Source organism: Abramis brama (genome assembly GCF_963993115.1).
Source record: "Abramis brama genome assembly, chromosome: 19".
Lineage (NCBI taxonomy): Eukaryota > Metazoa > Chordata > Actinopteri > Cypriniformes > Leuciscidae > Abramis > Abramis brama.
The window spans coordinates 27,683,491-27,701,429 of record NC_139981.1 but is presented as its reverse complement, the minus strand read 5'-3'; the positions used below and the strand labels follow the sequence as shown (position 1 = coordinate 27,701,429).

The following is a 17,939-nucleotide window of genomic DNA, read 5'->3' as shown; positions in this document are numbered from 1 at the left end:
AAATATCTGCTAGATTTTTTTCCTCTGAGCTAATTTTTGAGCCAGTTTTTCAATGATTTTTAAACAACTCAACATGGATCCACTAAACACTAGCTTAGTCACTGCAAAACGTCTCGGTTATGACTGCAAACCTGGTTCCCTGAGAAGGGAATGAGACGCTGTGTCTGATGATGATATGGGAATTCCTCTGCGTGATTGTGTCTGAAGCACATGTAAAATCACTTATTGGTGGAACATCATCTTGTGACACATGACTTCATAACCAGGAAGCTATAAGGGATACACGTACCAAACATCGTCAGTTTCTGATTGTCTGAAGGAAGTCGCTCACAGGCATGGAGGAGGAATGGCAAGGTGACGTAGCGTCTCATTCCCTTCTCAGGGAACAAGGGTTACAGTTGTAACCGAGACGTTCCCTTTCAAGGCAACTCTACGCTGCGTCTGAGGATAATGCTATGGGAACATTAATACCCTCTACGCCATACTGACAAGTGCCTGTCCTAGTGTGAATCATGGCGAGCACATGCTTAGGACATCAGCACTTGAGAACCCGGTGTGGAGTCCAAGTCTAGTCAAGTCAAGTCACCTTCATTTATATAGCGCTTTATACAATGCAGATTGTTTCAAAGCAGCTTTACAGTGATAATAGGAAATTAATGCAACAAATATTGTTTTGGCTGTACAGCAGTTCTAGAAAAAAGGTCACTGTCCAGCTTAACCCTCCTGTTACCCTCAAATGTACCAATATTTTAATTTAAACCCCCAGAATATGTTTTTTTTTCCAAGGGTTTGAGTCAGGTACTTTGTTTTTTTGAGAGGTACCAATGAGAGGTGCGGTTTCTCAAGCGTCTGCTCATTATCCATAATGTGACCACACCCACGCTAATCATCCACGCGTGAGCCATGCTAACCTGTAAACGCCCCATCACCTCAAAACAAAGCATCAAACTTCATCATTCCTCTGCATCATTTTCTCAAAACTACAAACTTTTACATACATGCTGCTCACATATTATTGTAGCAGAGTTTGTGCTGAATACAGTGTAATCAGACTTTAGCCATGAAAATGTTATTACAGAAATAAGTACAAATGTCAGGGCATATCAAAACACCTCCAGGGCCCAGAAAGCACCTCAGAAATGAGAGGGTTAACTCGCTGGAAACCACTGCGCCCCGAAACACCAGAGGTGGCAGATTAATTTCCTGAGAGCACAGAGCCAAAGCGAGTGCATTTCGAGTTATATGTTCGGTGCCCTGAAGCGGTTGACCTGCAGGGAATAAGCGAACATATTCCTCCAGTACACTCCAGAGCAGAGCTGCAGTGTCACTGGGCGGACACTGAAAAAATTAACTGGCAGATTGTCTCCCTAAAGGCACCAAGGAGAGTGCACACTGGTATAGACCACTTCTCCCTGGATGGGGCCTGACCCATCTGGCATCAGGGCCTCTTAGCCGAAGCCGGTCCTCAGTTCCGACCGCCCCACAAAGACATCGGCTTAGAGAGCCATCCAGAGCCCCATTCTTTTTGAGGGGGAGCTCGAAGCAGCACTCTGTTTTTGCTGTTGCCGATGTGAGTAGCTAGTAGACGGCTGGGACCGGAGTCCGGCGAGGGAAGAATCTCTGGAATGCTGCCACCTGTTTTTTTGCCTCCTAAAACCTCTCGACGACTGCATCAATGAAGGGACCAGGAGGGGAAAGCAGGGCGTCCAGCAAAAAGGACGTCATTTTCTTTTATATCAGATCAATTTAACAATAAATGCCTCTCCGTAGCCACCAGGGCTGCCATAGACCGGCTAATAATTAATTTGTTACATTTATATAGTGTTGCCATACACTATTTATGTATAGTATTTATTTATACAGCCATATTGCGCCAGAACGCACACCACACACCAGCTTACTGGTGGAGAGGAGACAGTGATGAAGCCAATCAGTATATGGGGATGATTAGGAGGCCATGATGGACAGAGGCCAAGGGGCAAATTTGGCCAGGATGCCGTGGTTACGCCCCTACTCTTTTTCGAAGGACATCCTGGGATTTTTAATGACCACAGAGAGTCAGGACCTCGGTTTTACGTCTCATCCGAAGGACGGTGCTCTTTGACAGTATAGTGTCCCCATCACTATACTGGAGCGTTAAGACCCACACAGACCACAGGGTGAGCACCCCCTACTGGTCTCACTAACACCTCCTCCAGCAGCAACCTGGTTTTCTCAGGAGGTCTCCCATCCAAGTACTAACCAGGCTCAGCCCTGCTTAGCTTCAGTGGGCAACCAGTCTTGGGCTACATGGTGAAATGGCTGCTGGCCGGAACTGATATGGCTGCTAGCCAGAACTAATAGGGGCTGTCTCCTTGGTGGCCCATCTACGTGTGTATCCCCTACCATAATGAAATGCGGGCAAATGAGGGTTTTTATGGAATTTTATACATTGTTGTTGTAAACAAAAGTAAAAGAGTGATGCACATTCGTTGCATTTTACTGTGAAATGAGAGTTCTGTGTCTTCATTAAAATCAACACATTAATGATTTATCCCACTCACAATTAATTGGAATGTAACTTTTTATTACTTGACAGTGTCTGCTGATATAACCGCGATCCGTGCATCAGTACTGTGGTTATACAAAGCAAGCAGCACTGACTAGAGCCAACGTTGCGGAACACACCGAAGAAATTAAGCCGACTGACGCTCAAAAACGGCCCAACATTGCCCGATGGCCGACTGTTGGCTTGGTGTTTTTCTGACTTTAGATAACTCACTAATTAAAACACCTAATTCAACTCATCAACTTCTTAGTATATTGAATATGGTGTAACCCTCGGCCGTTTCGGTTTATTCACAATCGGGTCAAATTATACTGTGTCAGAGTTAGAAGTGTTTAAAAAAATTGACAGACAACAGCAAGGGTGTATTTACAGTATTTTCATGAGACTTAAAACACCTTACCCTTAAACAGTCCGAATGAATCCCAGTGTGTTGATAGTCCTAATGCAAATGTCCAACAGTGTAAATACAATCCAAGTGATAGTCAAAATGCTTGTAACTGGAAAGGTAAGAATACAACTCCTCAGTCCGGTTCGGTGATCATCAGCGCATTTGTTAGTGACCTCTAATTGTTTGCCATGCTGCTTCCTTTATGCAGTTTACTTCCTATTTCCTGTCATGTGATCACTCGCATGACAGGCAGACCCATAATCATTTAAAGTATTACACACATAAAACAGATTATATAAATTAAATTGACTAAAATGACTAAGACAACATGTAAACCTATTTAAACTCTAATTTACATAATATCATTATAATATATAGAGCGGTTGAAACGTGGCATATGTGACAGTGTCACAAGGGAGATATCAAAACCTTTCTGGGATGTGGTCCTAGTTGAGAAACACTGGTAGTGTGCTCGTGGTTTCTGTAAAATAAGTTTACCTTGGTTTGATATTCTGTTGTCTGAGACAAAGACATTCATACATTTTAAAGTGTGCTTTAAGTGTTATATTGAATTGAAGTAGCTTAATTGTAGGTTCTCTGTAATACAAAAGAAAGTCCCTTCTTCAAAGTTGCTTATACAAACACATATTTTTTTCCTGGAACATAGGTTACTTTGCATATGCTAGTACAGACTGTGATTAGTTTGTTCCCTGTCACTTTTAACTGCACTAGTATCGAGCTGAAATTTACTCTTGTCGGACGGTAATCAGACTAAGTGATGCATGGATCGGCAATTATGTATGAATGCTCTTTAGCTCAAATCATCTCCTCAGAATGTAAAAGTGGGTTGTAATTTTCAGTCTTTCAGATTCAGAGTAATGTGGAAGTAATGATAGGAACATCTTGTTTACTGTCCATATTTGTTGTTTTTCATGTTTTTCCTTTCACTTTTGTTGGGCAGATGTGAAGTTGGAACAGAGAACTGGGTGCAGTGTAACGACTCCCCTATTAAGATATGCAAATATCCCGTGCAGGGTCTGTTTGAGGGACACTCTTATTACTTTCGTGTGCGTGCCGTCAACTCGCGTGGCATTGGCAGACCCTCCAGAGTATCTGAGCCCATTGCCGCTCTGGACCCCACAGAGTTTGAGAGACTTCATAGTAAGCAAAAAAGTCCTTATGTTTATTTACTCGATTTTGTGTTAATAATGCTCCTAATTAGTTAATAATGTACTGGTGTTTGTTTCAACAGCCACAAAACTTGGTGGGAGACTTGACGTTGTGACTTACTATGATGACCTTGAAGGTACTGTATAATCCTGGTTCATTTACTGAAAATGTTGGAAAATTTAAAAGTGTGATTTGTATGTCTATTAAAGTCATGGAAATGTATGTAATCGATTAAAATAATGGAACCATCATGGAAATTTCAATAATATTTCAATAATAGTTCATTCTTTCATTTGGAACGACCCAACTAAGAAAATGTCCCTGTACCTCAGTGTCCTTCAAGTGCTCAAAAATGACATCCATACTGCATCCTTAAATATTGTGTGGCGGAACTGCCTTATGATATCGTTCCGTTTGTTCACTTAGTCACTCTACCTTTGCATATGTAATCTGTAATAGATGACAACAGCTGTCACTTTGTGCTTTTCTCCATTATTCTTTTCATGGTTTTCGCTTTCAAAATTAGCAATAATTATCCAGCCCACAATTGGTTCTCTTCTGAGAGATACTGATTAGTTTTTGATGAGAATTCCATCAGGAAGGGAACGTACAAACATCTGTGGTTCTTTTTCAAGTTGAAATGAACACATCAACCAGTGTCACCCATGTGCATAGATAAGTGTATGTGTGTACAGATAACAGTGTCAGCAGCAGCAGCAGCAGCAAAGATGATATTTATATCAGTCCATAATATTAAAGTTGCTTTTAAAGCTAGTGAAAATGGTGGGATATTTCCTAGTGTGTGTGTGTGTGTGTGTGTGTGTATTGGTGTGTGTCTATGTGTTCAGGGTAGAACAGTAATTCTGTTTGATGTGGTTTGCCTGCAGCTGAGGGAAAAGCTCCAGGACCTCCCTCTAAAGTCTGCACTTCAGAGACGGACCGAACATATGTTGTGCTCAGTTGGGTCCCTCCAGTCTACCATAGCAAAGCCCCCATGTGGTATTACATTGAGAAGGTTAGTTTCAGCTCACTTCCAGACGTTAACCCAGCCGAATAGTCACAAACCTTAATTCAGCAGTTTGGTTGGTTTTCTTCTTACATCACCTTTAATCAGTTAAAACATCGAGTGGAGAGATCCACCAGCGTTGCCCCGCTTGCCGCACGAGAAGCGAATATACTTACTGAGGAATAGCAGCGCGCGGAGAAGTTATATGCCTAGGTAAGGGGGTGTGGCCTTACCTGGCATTGGCTGCGCGCTTCTGTCTGTCTAGCCAGACTTGGTGCAATTGGATGCTTCTGCAGAGGTCAGGTACGGATGCCCTTCCCATAGGTGGATCTCGAAACGAGATGATGAAAGAGAACATCTAACATCTAAAATAAGAATATGGAGTTCTCAGTTATCCCAGTTATCAGTTGTTTCAGATTCTCTTCCTTCAAAAAATAAAAACAACAAATAAATGAGTCAATATACTAAGAGCAGAGTGTCACTGTCATGGACTATTATTGTGATATTCTTTTAGTTCCTGTTTCCTGGCTCTGTTTAGTTTAGGTTTTCTTGGTTACTGATTATGTCTTAATTTGTTCCGATGGTTATGTTTGATTTGCTCCTGTCTGTCATTATGTTCGTCTGGTATTTATACTCCCTGTAATGTTCAGTTCAGTGTCGGCTCTCGTTTATCATTTAAGTGGTTTGCGTTTATTTCTTGCGTTTATTTAGTTCCTGTGTTTGTTGGTTTAAAATAAAGACTCTTCACTTGTATCTTCGTGTGTGCTCACCGTAACACATAACACACAGATCTACAAAAATTACTCATTGAGAAATGTTGAGTTCATATTGGGAACTCTGACTTGTGATTGTAGACTTTGATATTGTGGCAAATCCATTGTCAATCATTTGCTCCATTGCTCTATTTAATCTCATTTAAAAAAGCCTTTCACAGTAAGGAGCACAGCAGTCATTCTGCCATCTCATTTTACAATACATATTTGTGTAATCGTGTGTTTTTAATGGCTGTGGTCTCATACAGCTTCAAGTCGGAGCAGGATCGTGGCAGAGAGTGAACACTAAAGTACCCATCAGATCACCTCGCTATGCCGTCTTCGACCTGTCCGAGGGAAAGGACTATCTCTTCCGTGTGCTATCCGCTAATATGTACGGCATCAGCGATGCTTCCGAGCCTACCGATACCATAACAACACTTCAACTGAAGGGTAAATGCTTTAAATCCACCATGTCAAAGGCCACCACACCACTGATGCATTTAGTAAAGATATTGAAATGTTGAAACTGTTGCATATGAAATGGAATATAGATCTTTGAAGTTTGGTCAGGCTGTGACTTTGATGTTGGTTTTAAGGCAGTAATCTGCCTTTCTGTAGTGGAAATTTTATCTGCCTTTCTGTAGTGGAAATAATTCATGCATGATAGGTCATTAAGGGATTGATTAGGCTGGTTGGTGAAGTCACCCCTGAAATGAAGCTCTGTGTTCATTCAGGTGTGCCCTCAGCTCCTGGACAAGTTGTTGCAACCAGGGAGACAGACACCTCTGTTCTAATTCAGTGGGCACCTCCAAAGGATCCCAATAACCTGATTGGATATTACATTGATTCTTGCGTGAAAGGATCTAAGGACTGGACCTCAGCCAATCACAAGCCCCATAAGCATACCAGGTATGTGCTCAGTCAAGGTGAAATTATTTGAGGCAAATTCCACGAATAGAGACAAAAGGGTCTGAAACTCAGGTCAGAAAAAACTCTTGAAAAATGTTTAACATTTAATGAACGTAAATAAAATAAAACAAAATATTAAAGAAAATATTAAAATAAATTAAATTAGGGTAACACTTTATTTCGATTTACACTTTAATAACTATAAGTAACTTTGCAACTACATGTCAACTAACTGTCATTAGATTATTAGTAGACTGTCTGCTTAATATCTGCTAACACTTTATTTTGATGGTCCCCCAACAGATATTCTACTGACTATAAGTAACTTGGCAACTACAAGTCAACTTATTCTACTAATCCAAACCCTAACACCTTACCATAACCTAACAGTCTACGACACTCTACTAATACTCTAATGAGAGTTAGTTGACATGTAGTTGCAAAGTTACTTGTAGTTAGTAGAATGTCTAAAGTGGACTATCGAAATAAAGTGGAACCCTAAATGTGTAACCTCAGTAACATTACCTCAGCCAATCACAAGGCATGAAAAATAAAGCATATACTGGTCAAACACTTGATGAACTAGGAAAGCCATTGGTTTTAATAACTTGCCTCATGTTTCTCTTATATGGTCATTCAGCAAACTTACTATTGAGAGAAAAAAACATTGAGCCATTCAAATATTTAAAATGCAACATTTACTATTCAGCAGCATTTAGCTCACAGGAACATTAATCTCTATGACGGTAACTTTAAATATTATCCTATAACATTTAAAAAAAATATATATTTATATACATATGTAATTCATTAATCCATATATTACACAAAACAGAACTTTAAACATGATTATATTTATGAATGACAATTAAAAGCATCCCAAAAGAGCAGCCAAACCTTGTATAGACCTACCTCATTAAATATTAAAATACAACAGCTAATAGCAAGTCTCCAGCAGCAGACCTTTCAATATGTATATATTTGTGTTACAAGTAGTTATGTTTATTAGATTTGCAATGTGCAATTTGGGTGTAGCATGATGAATAGATTTAAATCATACAAGACATACAGTAAGCAAAAAGTGTGTCCGTGAAAACAAAATGCCCTCCCATTTCTAAATGTTCTGGTGATGGCCCTGGGCAGGGGTCAGGTTAGGTGCTCAAAATTTAAATAGTGTAATGTGACTAAAATTATTATAGTTCTTCAAATTTAAAGTCATACCATAACATATATGTCATAATAATACAAATATACCCTAACATAATTTCATGACAACAACATTCCAATTCCCTATCTGTTTTTTTATGGCAAATATTTATTTTTGAAATCAATGTTCCTAGTTTGTCAAAATAGCAAAGCCTTGGGGTACCTTTAGCATATTAATAGTTATGGGCCTGGCGTCTGATCATCCTCCAGTTTTTGAGAAAGGATTGTGATGAAATTATTTGAGCTTAGGGTGTTCTCACACAAATAGGGTACAAAAGCATCTGAAACCCAGGTTGGAAAAACTCTCAATTTTTTTTAGCATTTCATGATAATTAACGTAACCTACTTGTAAAACAAGCAGTTCTGGAAAAAACTAAGAGACCACTTTGAACATTTTTGTTTCATTCTATAAACTACTAACAACATTTATTTTTTCTTTGGGTGATATATGCATCATCAGATAAGTTCTATATTAAAGTTGCTTGCAGTTCCGATGTTGCTAGGCAACCACAAACAGCCTGCAGTAACTCAATTATACAATGTCCAATCTGCCCCAAACCTCACATGTTTGATAAGAGTCCTGTCCTGAACACATGACCATCCTCATATTCGGATATAGTAATAGCGCCACCTGCTGGTAGCAGGAAGTGTGGTAAATACAAATTACTTTAACATAGTCCTCCTATATTTACATACTGCCCACCATGCTCTGTTTTCCTAAAGGCACTCAGGTCGGTGGCATGGGTGCGAGGGCCCTTTTCATCGCTGCTTGCAGCTTTAATTTTTAATTGAAATTTGGAAGACATATACATAAATATAAATAGTAAATCCAGAGAAACTGCTAATTTTGCAGTGGTCTCTTATCTTTTTCCAGCTATTTGCTTATTTTTACAAATTGACAGAGTACATAAAAACAAGCTATCTCATATGTAATCATATGCACATGTAAAATAATGTGATCATCAACATTAAACTCTATAAATCAAAACTGCCTAATGATACTGAATGAAAAAAGAGCTATAGGACTGTGAAGCTTTGGGGGTGTTGATGGACTCTGTCTACTCCATCTATGTTTTGATCATCATTCTGAATATGATCCAGATGTAGTGTTTTACAAAACCGTGGTTTTCTCAGTTTTTCCTTAAAATGTTGCTTTTTTACGAGGTTATATAAAAATATATAAATATATACTTTTATATTTTACATGTATTTTATTTTTTGCTTTTACTAACATTTGTAGATTTTTAACTAACTTAACCTTACATTTGTACCTCTTATGCTTTTAAATAAGTCATGGGACACCAGGGTAAATCCGATTCATGGAAAGTGCCCTAAAGTGCATGACAGTGTATATGGTAATTTAAACCAAATCAAATTGTGACCGCACATTACAACATAAAAACAACTGAAATGCCAGAAAGCTTGTATCAGGATTTCCTGTTGCTGACATGTTTCTTTTGATGATGTTATTCCCTGCAAAGGATAAATAACGGAATGGAAACTTCCTCTTTCACTACCTCATTCCTGGGTTCTCACAGGTTTGTTGTGCATGGACTGACCACCGGTGAGACGTATGTCTTCCGTGTACAAGCCATCAACGAGCTGGGCCTCAGCGATGAATCCCAGGAATCGGCTCCTCTTTCTGTGAGAGCCGCTCTCAGTAAGTTTGGCTCTCATGACCCAATCTCCTTTACATTCCATCAAGAAGCCAACTACAATTTATTTTGAACCTTTTCCAAACACACTCAAAAGCTGTTTCTCAGCCTTAGGTGTTTGTTATTGATAGCCCATGGTGTAGTAAATGACAAAAAGTAAGGTACCCACCAGAAATGGCCCACCAGCCTTAATGACAACAACAGGTTGGAAAAGGTGTATATTTATCTTTATTCATAGGCAGTTCTTAGGAAAGTTGCCACACAGTAACAACAGAAAAGATTCATTTTACAAGTCAAATGTTTTTTTAATATACAGTAGAGTTGAGCGGTGAAATGTATCAGCCAGTAGATTCTGCTATAGTGTTTATTAAAGCAATAAACCATAAGAGAATGTGTGTTACAGTGATTTTTACCATGATTAATGCACTGTAGACAACATTGTTAATTATAATGGAAGCGATTTAGTTTTTACAAATCACATCATGTGTAAACAAAGTGTAACTGTAGATTGCTTATTATTGCCCGCTATTTTACAACTATTTTACAGTATGAGACTTATGATTCATTAGTTATGCATAATCTTTTCTTTTGGATCCATCAAGTTACAAATAAAAAGAAAATAATCAGATGAATCATTTAATCAAGTCATACCTTTCCTTTGTAAATTATGCTTGATTTGCAAAATAAGATATGGAACAGCATTTTATATGACTACATATTAGTATACACATTATGTGTGTTATATACAGTCACCATGATATAAAATTGTTCATAGTATGAAATATATAGCCATCACACTATGAATATATAAGATATGATCGCACACAGTTGTATGCAAAAGGTTTTAAAAATCTTTTTATTCCCCTCAAACCTTGCACCATTTGCTAAATTGGTTTAATAATTTATACCAAATGAATCAGAATGTGTTTTTTTTGTCTTCCCTATCTCTGTGGGACACTTAATCAACAAGTAGAAGTTATTTCAGCCAGCAGACCATTAAATTTTTACAGATCTGGATGATTTGTAGAGCGGTTTGCTTTGTAACTCTTTAGCTTTAGCTAACAGGAATCCTCTGTTTGGACTCAGGGGGACTATTCCATACTCTGAGACTTCAAAAGATGAAAATAAAGATGAAACTTTTTGTCCTAAGAGTGCAGGCCTGTCTGTAGTAAACAGCCAGTCAAAACAGTGGTTAAATTAAAATAGATGAGTTCTTTAGATGAAATTATTAGATGAAAGTATTTCTCAAAGTGTTTCAAACAAGCATCTATGAAATAGTATATCTTGTCTCATACCATTTTTGTTATGGACAATATTGATTTTTTGAGGAGAATATATCATCTATCTGGTGATGAAAAAAAACAAAACAAAAAACAGGCAGAGCAAACCACCTAGTGTCACGATCAGGTTCAGATGAAGACGATGAAAAAGGTTCAAACAAGTTTCCACAAATAAAAGGTTCTTTAATAAAACAAACTCAGGTAATCTAATAGCAAGAAGGCAACATAACAACATGTAATACACAAACAATGCCAGACAACAACTGAATGTAAAGGAGGAACTTAAATACACAGGGTGATTGAACTCAAATGATGAACAGGTGTGCTTTAATTAGGAACATACTGCATCACCATGACAACTGATTAATGACATCCATACAGGAACATAGGCAGACGGCAACAAAGAGGAACATAATAAGAGTCCATGAAAATGAAACTGAAGCTAAACAGAACATAATGATGACACCTAGCAACAACTCGGAACACCCTAGCAAACCGCACAAAGTGCTGAAATCCTCTCAGAACTCCCTTCTGTAGCATTTTGATAGCACACAATTATTTTAAAAAAAAATTATAGGCTCTGTTCTAAAGCCTAGTGAGATGACTTTATAGGAAACATTTTAAAGCATCACATGTTGATTATGATTATGCTGCTTTCAAAGATATTTTGGTCAGTTGTAAGGCAGCATGGAATCTTTTGTGCAGAATGCAATCCCATAATGCTTTGAGATAAATCAATTTGATGGTGGACAAACAATAGAAATAATTATTTAATTATCAAAGAATACTGATAAAAAAATACTTCATTCTAATAAAAATAAACTATTTTTTTTTAATTACTTATTTAATTAACTATTTGTACCATTGTTCAAGTTTGTGGTCGGTAAGATTTAAAAAAAAAAAAATTGAAAGAAGACTTATGTTTACGGCTGTTTTCTATTTTAAATATATTTTAAAATGTAATTTATTCCTTTAAAATGTGATTTTCAGCAGACATTACACCAGTCTTCAATGTCACATGATCCTTCAGAAATCATTCTGATATGCTGATTTGGTGCTCAAGAAACATTTCTTATTATACCATGGCCTGTCTGAATACACGATTCTGGTTGGCTTGAAAGTTTGCAATAAAACTGTTTAATGCACAGGTAGTTCCAAGTCAGTTTAATCGCCATTCTGTATTAATGCTCTGCTCTCATTGAAGCGCACACATACATACGTTACTCGCACACAGAGACTGGAGATCGCGCTGCACACACACACAAACAAGTTGACAATGCTGCCCCCCCCCTCCCCCAGTCATATGTTACCTTACCGTACTACTTTATCTCTGTTTCTGATTTAAAAGGAGTAGTTCACTTCAGAATTTAAACTTCCTGATAATTTACTCACCCCCATGTCATCCAAGATGTTCATGTCTTTCTTTCTTCAGTCGAAAATAAATTTTTGAGGAAAACATTCCAGGATTTTTCTCATTATAGTGGACTTCAACGGGAACCAACGGGTTGAAGGTCCAAATTGCAGTTTCAATGCAGCTTCAAAGGGCTCTACATGATCCCAGCCAAGGAATAAGGGTCTTATTCACTGAAACGATCAGTCATTTTCTAAAAAAAATTAAAATATATATACTTTTTAATAACAAATGCTCATCTTAAACATCCACGACTTCACGTATTACGTAATCACGTGGGAAAGGTCAGGCGGTAACATGATGTAGGCAGAAAATGTAGGGTAGGGCAAAAAAACTCCATCTCATTTTCTCCTCCAACTTCAGAAACGTCCAACATCATCCAAAAAATAAATAAATAATAATAATAATAATAATATATATATATATATATATATATATATATATATATATATATATAAAAAAGAAATCAATATATTTGATGACGTTGGGGTGAGTAAATTATCAGAAAATTTTAATTCTGAAGCGAACTAATCCTTAAAAGTTTTGCTTCATGTTGTGCCGTTCTTTGCCTCCACGTCGTGCATTAAAATGGTTTTAAGCACAGCTAGCAGTGGATTATCCCTTACTTATTATCAACAGTTGTGCTGCTGAATATTTTTGTGGACTTTTTCAAAAAAAAAAAATATTTTTTTTTAAGTAGATATCACTTTACATCAAAAAGCATCTTTGCTGAATAAAAGTATTAATTTCTTTTAAAAAGAAATCTTACTGTCCCCAAACTTTTGAATGGCAGTGTATATGATGCCCATTTTGCTGCCTATGTACATTGTTCCAGTGTTCCAAATCTAACATAACTGAAATGCTGTTTGTTTTAAACGGACAAAGCCCTACATTATCTTATGGAAAAGCATTCCCATAGTTTGAGGCTAACAGTTAATGTGTAACAAAATGCATTTCACCATTCTAGATTACATCTCCGGACACATCTTTTCCTCTGAAATGTGCGTATTACAAGCCAGAGATGCGGCCTGCACGTCAGCGCATGTTCCTCTTTGTTGAAGACACTGAGTAATGTGAACGGTCAGCTACAGCAATCTGTCTTCTCCACAGAGTTGCCCTCTTCCCCTTACGACATCTCTCTTCTGTATTGTGACGGGGAATCCATGGTTCTCAACTGGAAGCAGCCCATCCATTCTGGAGGAGCAGAGGTCACTGATTATTACATTGATAAATTCAATGTGGGCAAGAAGACGTGGAAGGAGGTCAACATCCCACCCATTAAGGAAACCCTGCACAAGGTGTCTATTTATTGCAGCATCCTGTGCATGTTGTCACATCAGGTTATACTGAAGGATTTCTAATAATATTATGTAATATAATATTACCTTGTAAAATAATTACTAAGATGAACTGTATGTTCTGAAGGTTGGAGGTCTGACAGCTGGGTCAGTGTATCAGTTTAGGATCTATGGAGCTAATTTGGTTGGATTGGGTGGTGCCTCAACCCCAAGCACGTCCTTCAAATGTGAGGCTTGGACCATGCCTGAGCCAGGTAATGTGAAGTGTGTACATAGTTTTGACTTGTACTGTTAAAATTATGTCATTATTTATTCACCCTCATGTCGTTCAAAACCTGCATGCTGCTATTTGTTCCGTGCAACACAAAAGGAGAAATTAAAAAATATAATATAATTTTCATTATCTAATATCAGAAAATATGAATAACTACTGTTATCAAATGTATCAAATGTATTGTTCATTATTAGTTCATGTTAGTTAGTCCATTAACTAAGGTCAACTAATGAGACCTTATTGTAAAATGTTACTGCAGAATCGGCTGAATTTGAAACTTTGAAACCAAGGCATAACAAAGGCTGTACAAGATCAATAAATGGCCCAAAAAAGCAATTGCCAGTTCTGCAAAGTCAAAGTCACATGGCCTTTTTTAATAGGGATTTTTTCTTTTTTTTTGCAATCTTTGAAGTTTGAAAGTCATGGTAACGTTGAACAGATGATGTTCAGTGTATGTGAAGATTCTCCAAAAATCTTGTTTTCCACAGAAGAAAGAAAGTCATACATGTTTGGAACATTATGAATATGGTGAATAAATTATGGCAATTTTTATCTTTGTGTGAACTGTTCCTTTAACAAACTAAAACAAATCTCCATTAAGCTCATGTTGTTTTATGTGCTGCCCTAAGAACACTTTAGAGGAAGTAAAAGTCTTATGTTTGCAAAACACTCATCCTTGAGACCAACCCACAACTCTTGGTAAACATTCATACTTTGTTCAGCAGATTTACAGTATTTTTATTGGAGATACAGATCCTCTGCAGTAAGATGTCTTGTTTATGTGGTTAAAAACCCTTGTCAAAGGCTACAAAGGGAATAGGAGGTCTCTATATCTCTCTGTTTGGTTATATATTGACCCTGCCAGTCACCTCTAGACTACATCACCATCATTAAAAATGAAGGATTAATAGTATTAATAGTACATGTCTCAATCCTTGTTACTGTGTTTCCAGTGAACCAAGTAAGGTGATTGATAGCTGTTATCACACAAAAAAGCTGTTTTTATCAAAGTGACACATGTCGTACACATCCAGGCTGCATTATGTAATGCTCCAATTTCGACATTAGTGTATTGGACAGTCAAGAACTGCAAGAAACTCAAAAGACGTGTGCGATCCTCACAGAAGCTTTCAAGAACATGACCCAAATATAACGTTATATTTTACCCTAAGATAAAAAATAAATTCACTTTTTTTTTTTTTTACATTTAATTTTGAAGTATTTATACATCATGGTATTTAATGTACTGTGTAAATTCGAATTGGCTTACAAAAATGCATAATAATAATAACATCAGAAGAAAAACGCCCATGGTTTACTATAGTGATTATATAGAGAATTTGGGAGATTAATTTGCATGAAAATTTACATAAATGATTTCACATTCCACAGTTTTGTTGGATTTTAAGGTGAAATGTCACCTGGACATGTTTTCATGAGATTTACCCAAATATGTTTTAAAGCATGAAAAACTTGAGCTTTAATTGCCTTGTGTTTGGCTTTGGTAGGTCCAGCCTATGACCTGACCTTCACTGAGGTAAGGGATGATTCTTTGGTGGTGGAGTGGAAGGCTCCTGTCTACAATGGGGTCAGTGCCATCACTGGATACTTCATTGAGAAATCCAGGAAAGGCTCTGATACCTGGAGCAAAGTCAACGAAAGTTCAGTCAACCACTGCTATCTCAAGGTATTGATTTGTGAGTGCCGACAAGCTCATATTCTCAGATTTTCTGTACTACTATTTCAGTATGCTAGACATATAAGTATGAAAACATGTGCACTTCTCTGTGGCTTTATCAAATGTACGGTTTCAATGTTTACAGGTCAAGGGTCTAGAGACAGGCGCATCTTATGTGTTCCGCGTACTGGCCGAGAACGCCAAGGGCATTGGCATGGCTTCAACCCCCTCTGACCCTGTCTGTGTCAAGGCACTGCCAGGTAAACATGTAATGTAGAGCAGACACTGTTCAAGGCATAGAGATACACATCTGAATGGGGAAAAAAAATCAATGTGGTTCTGCCTTACAGAGTCAGTTGCTTCTTTGATGGATGCATTGTGATGCTGAATGTGTCAGCTGAAAGAATAGATGTCCCATTTTCAATTTAAAGCGACAATTAATTTAGTTTGTTTACTCTAGAACTTGTGTGCGAAAAAACTAGCATGCATTTTTTTTTTTTTTTTTGTTATTCTGAGCTTAAGAATCACAATAAGAAGAAGAGACAATAAATGTAATTTGTAAATGAAATGTCATTTCGAAAAACAATTACATAGATTGTTTGTCAAAATAGTAGATAGGAAATGCTGGATTTATGCTGGATTTAGCTGCCCATTACGCAAACGGACACTGAAAAATTACTTGCCTTAAAGGGTTAATTCACCCAAAAATTTAAATTCTTTCATCATTTACTTACCCTCATGGCATTCCAAACCCAAAGTCTTAAATTGTTTGATTTTTAAGGAATTATTTAATGATGCCTTTATGACTATTGTTAATAGTCTTCTAATTTTTGGTTACATGGACTTTCAATGGAGGGACAGACAACTCTCACATTTCATAAAAAATAAATATCTTAATTTGTGTTTCAAAGATTAAAGCTGCAGTTTTTAACTTTTGGCGCTTTATAGCGGTTAATAAACAGAACTGCACTCGTCTTGTGGAAAAACATTGTAGCCGGAGCTTCTCTCTGTTTATAGCCCCTTTCACGCAGAGATTCCGGAAAATACACGGATAATGTCGTTTGATTGGTTCATTCACACTGCCAGTGATTTTCCAGAATCTGTGAGTACGTTCACACACATCCCGTAAAAATCCCGTAAACACACGTGGCATCAGGATGTCATTGCGATGGCACGTGCGTTAGGGCTGTCAAAATGGCTGAAAAGCTAAATTCGAATTTCTTTCTTAAATATTAGCAAAATTCGGAGTACATTCGAATTCTAAAGGCAATACTTAACGTTAGAGGAAAAAAGTATTGTATTGTCTCCTACGCCCACAAGAGGGCGCAAACGAACGCAATAAACAAATATAAACCAAATCAAGCATCACATCTTTTATTGAAATGAAATGCTTTAACTTTTCAAACAATTGTTCTTAAATCAAATATAATTTCCTTAATTACAATGTGCATGCAAGGACAATTAGGCTACAATAGTGCATAAAACTGTGTTCGAGCATCAGTAACTGAGAAAACGCTTCAACACACAGCGTAATGAACTACATCAACACAAAATAGCAAACTGCCGTTCAGAAACAATCCACTTGTACTCACTACACATCTACATATTTTTCGTCAAAAACACCAGAAGGTCAACTTGATCTGCAGCGAGTGCTGAGCGCTGAAACAATGTTTCCAGCTAATGAAAACACACCCTCAGCTCTGACCGGTGCCAGGTGTGGTCAAGTATGTCTTTGTTTGCGTTCACACAGAAGGCACTCTAGCAATTTTACGGCAATTTCCTGGGATCAGCGCGCTGTGTCAAAGGCTTTTATGTCTATGACGAGTCACGCAGGTACTGGGCTACTCCGCAGTTACGACCCGAACCAGTCTAAAATAGTCTGAATATAAAGACTTATTATAGGTGTACCGTAGTGATTCAGGATAAGACAAAAACACGGTTTGGAAAATGGATTCATGATGTACTCGCTTATTATATACATTTTGTAAATTTTGAACACAAAAAAAGTTACGACCCCTACGACTGCAGCTTCAACCAAAGTCTTATGGGTTTGGATTGATATCAGGGTGAGTAAATTATGACATAATTAGAATTGTTGGGTGAACTATCCCTTTAAGCCAGCATTTCTCAATGAGAGAACATTTTGGGTGCTGGAAGCAATATTTTTGAAAGGGGTTTTGTTTAAGGCGAGTTTACAGCAAAGATTCACAATGATACGAGCTGAACCGTTTAACTACTTGCAAAAGAATGTAGTCTGCAACATTCTAAAACCTACCAGTTTACACCAGTGTGACTAGACGAGACGAGACGAGGTATTGTTTCCATAGCAACTACTCTTTTCTTCAGTTTTTCTGTCATCTT

The 17,939-nt window shown here is 37.5% G+C and overlaps 1 protein-coding gene across 1 annotated transcript in view; it reads left to right on the top strand.

Annotated features, from left to right (window-relative positions):
* The window catches only part of myom2b (myomesin 2b), a 62,244-nt gene that overhangs the window by 7,920 nt on the left and 36,385 nt on the right, over positions 1 to 17,939 (top strand). The window contains exons 11-20 of the mRNA XM_084092612.1: positions 3,898 to 4,097; positions 4,189 to 4,242; positions 4,994 to 5,121; positions 6,134 to 6,317; positions 6,602 to 6,776; positions 9,521 to 9,642; positions 13,439 to 13,626; positions 13,754 to 13,880; positions 15,409 to 15,587; positions 15,724 to 15,838. Of these exons, the coding sequence (XP_083948738.1) occupies positions 3,898 to 4,097; positions 4,189 to 4,242; positions 4,994 to 5,121; positions 6,134 to 6,317; positions 6,602 to 6,776; positions 9,521 to 9,642; positions 13,439 to 13,626; positions 13,754 to 13,880; positions 15,409 to 15,587; positions 15,724 to 15,838 (1,472 nt within the window). The remainder of the gene's footprint in view (positions 1 to 3,897; positions 4,098 to 4,188; positions 4,243 to 4,993; positions 5,122 to 6,133; positions 6,318 to 6,601; positions 6,777 to 9,520; positions 9,643 to 13,438; positions 13,627 to 13,753; positions 13,881 to 15,408; positions 15,588 to 15,723; positions 15,839 to 17,939) is intronic.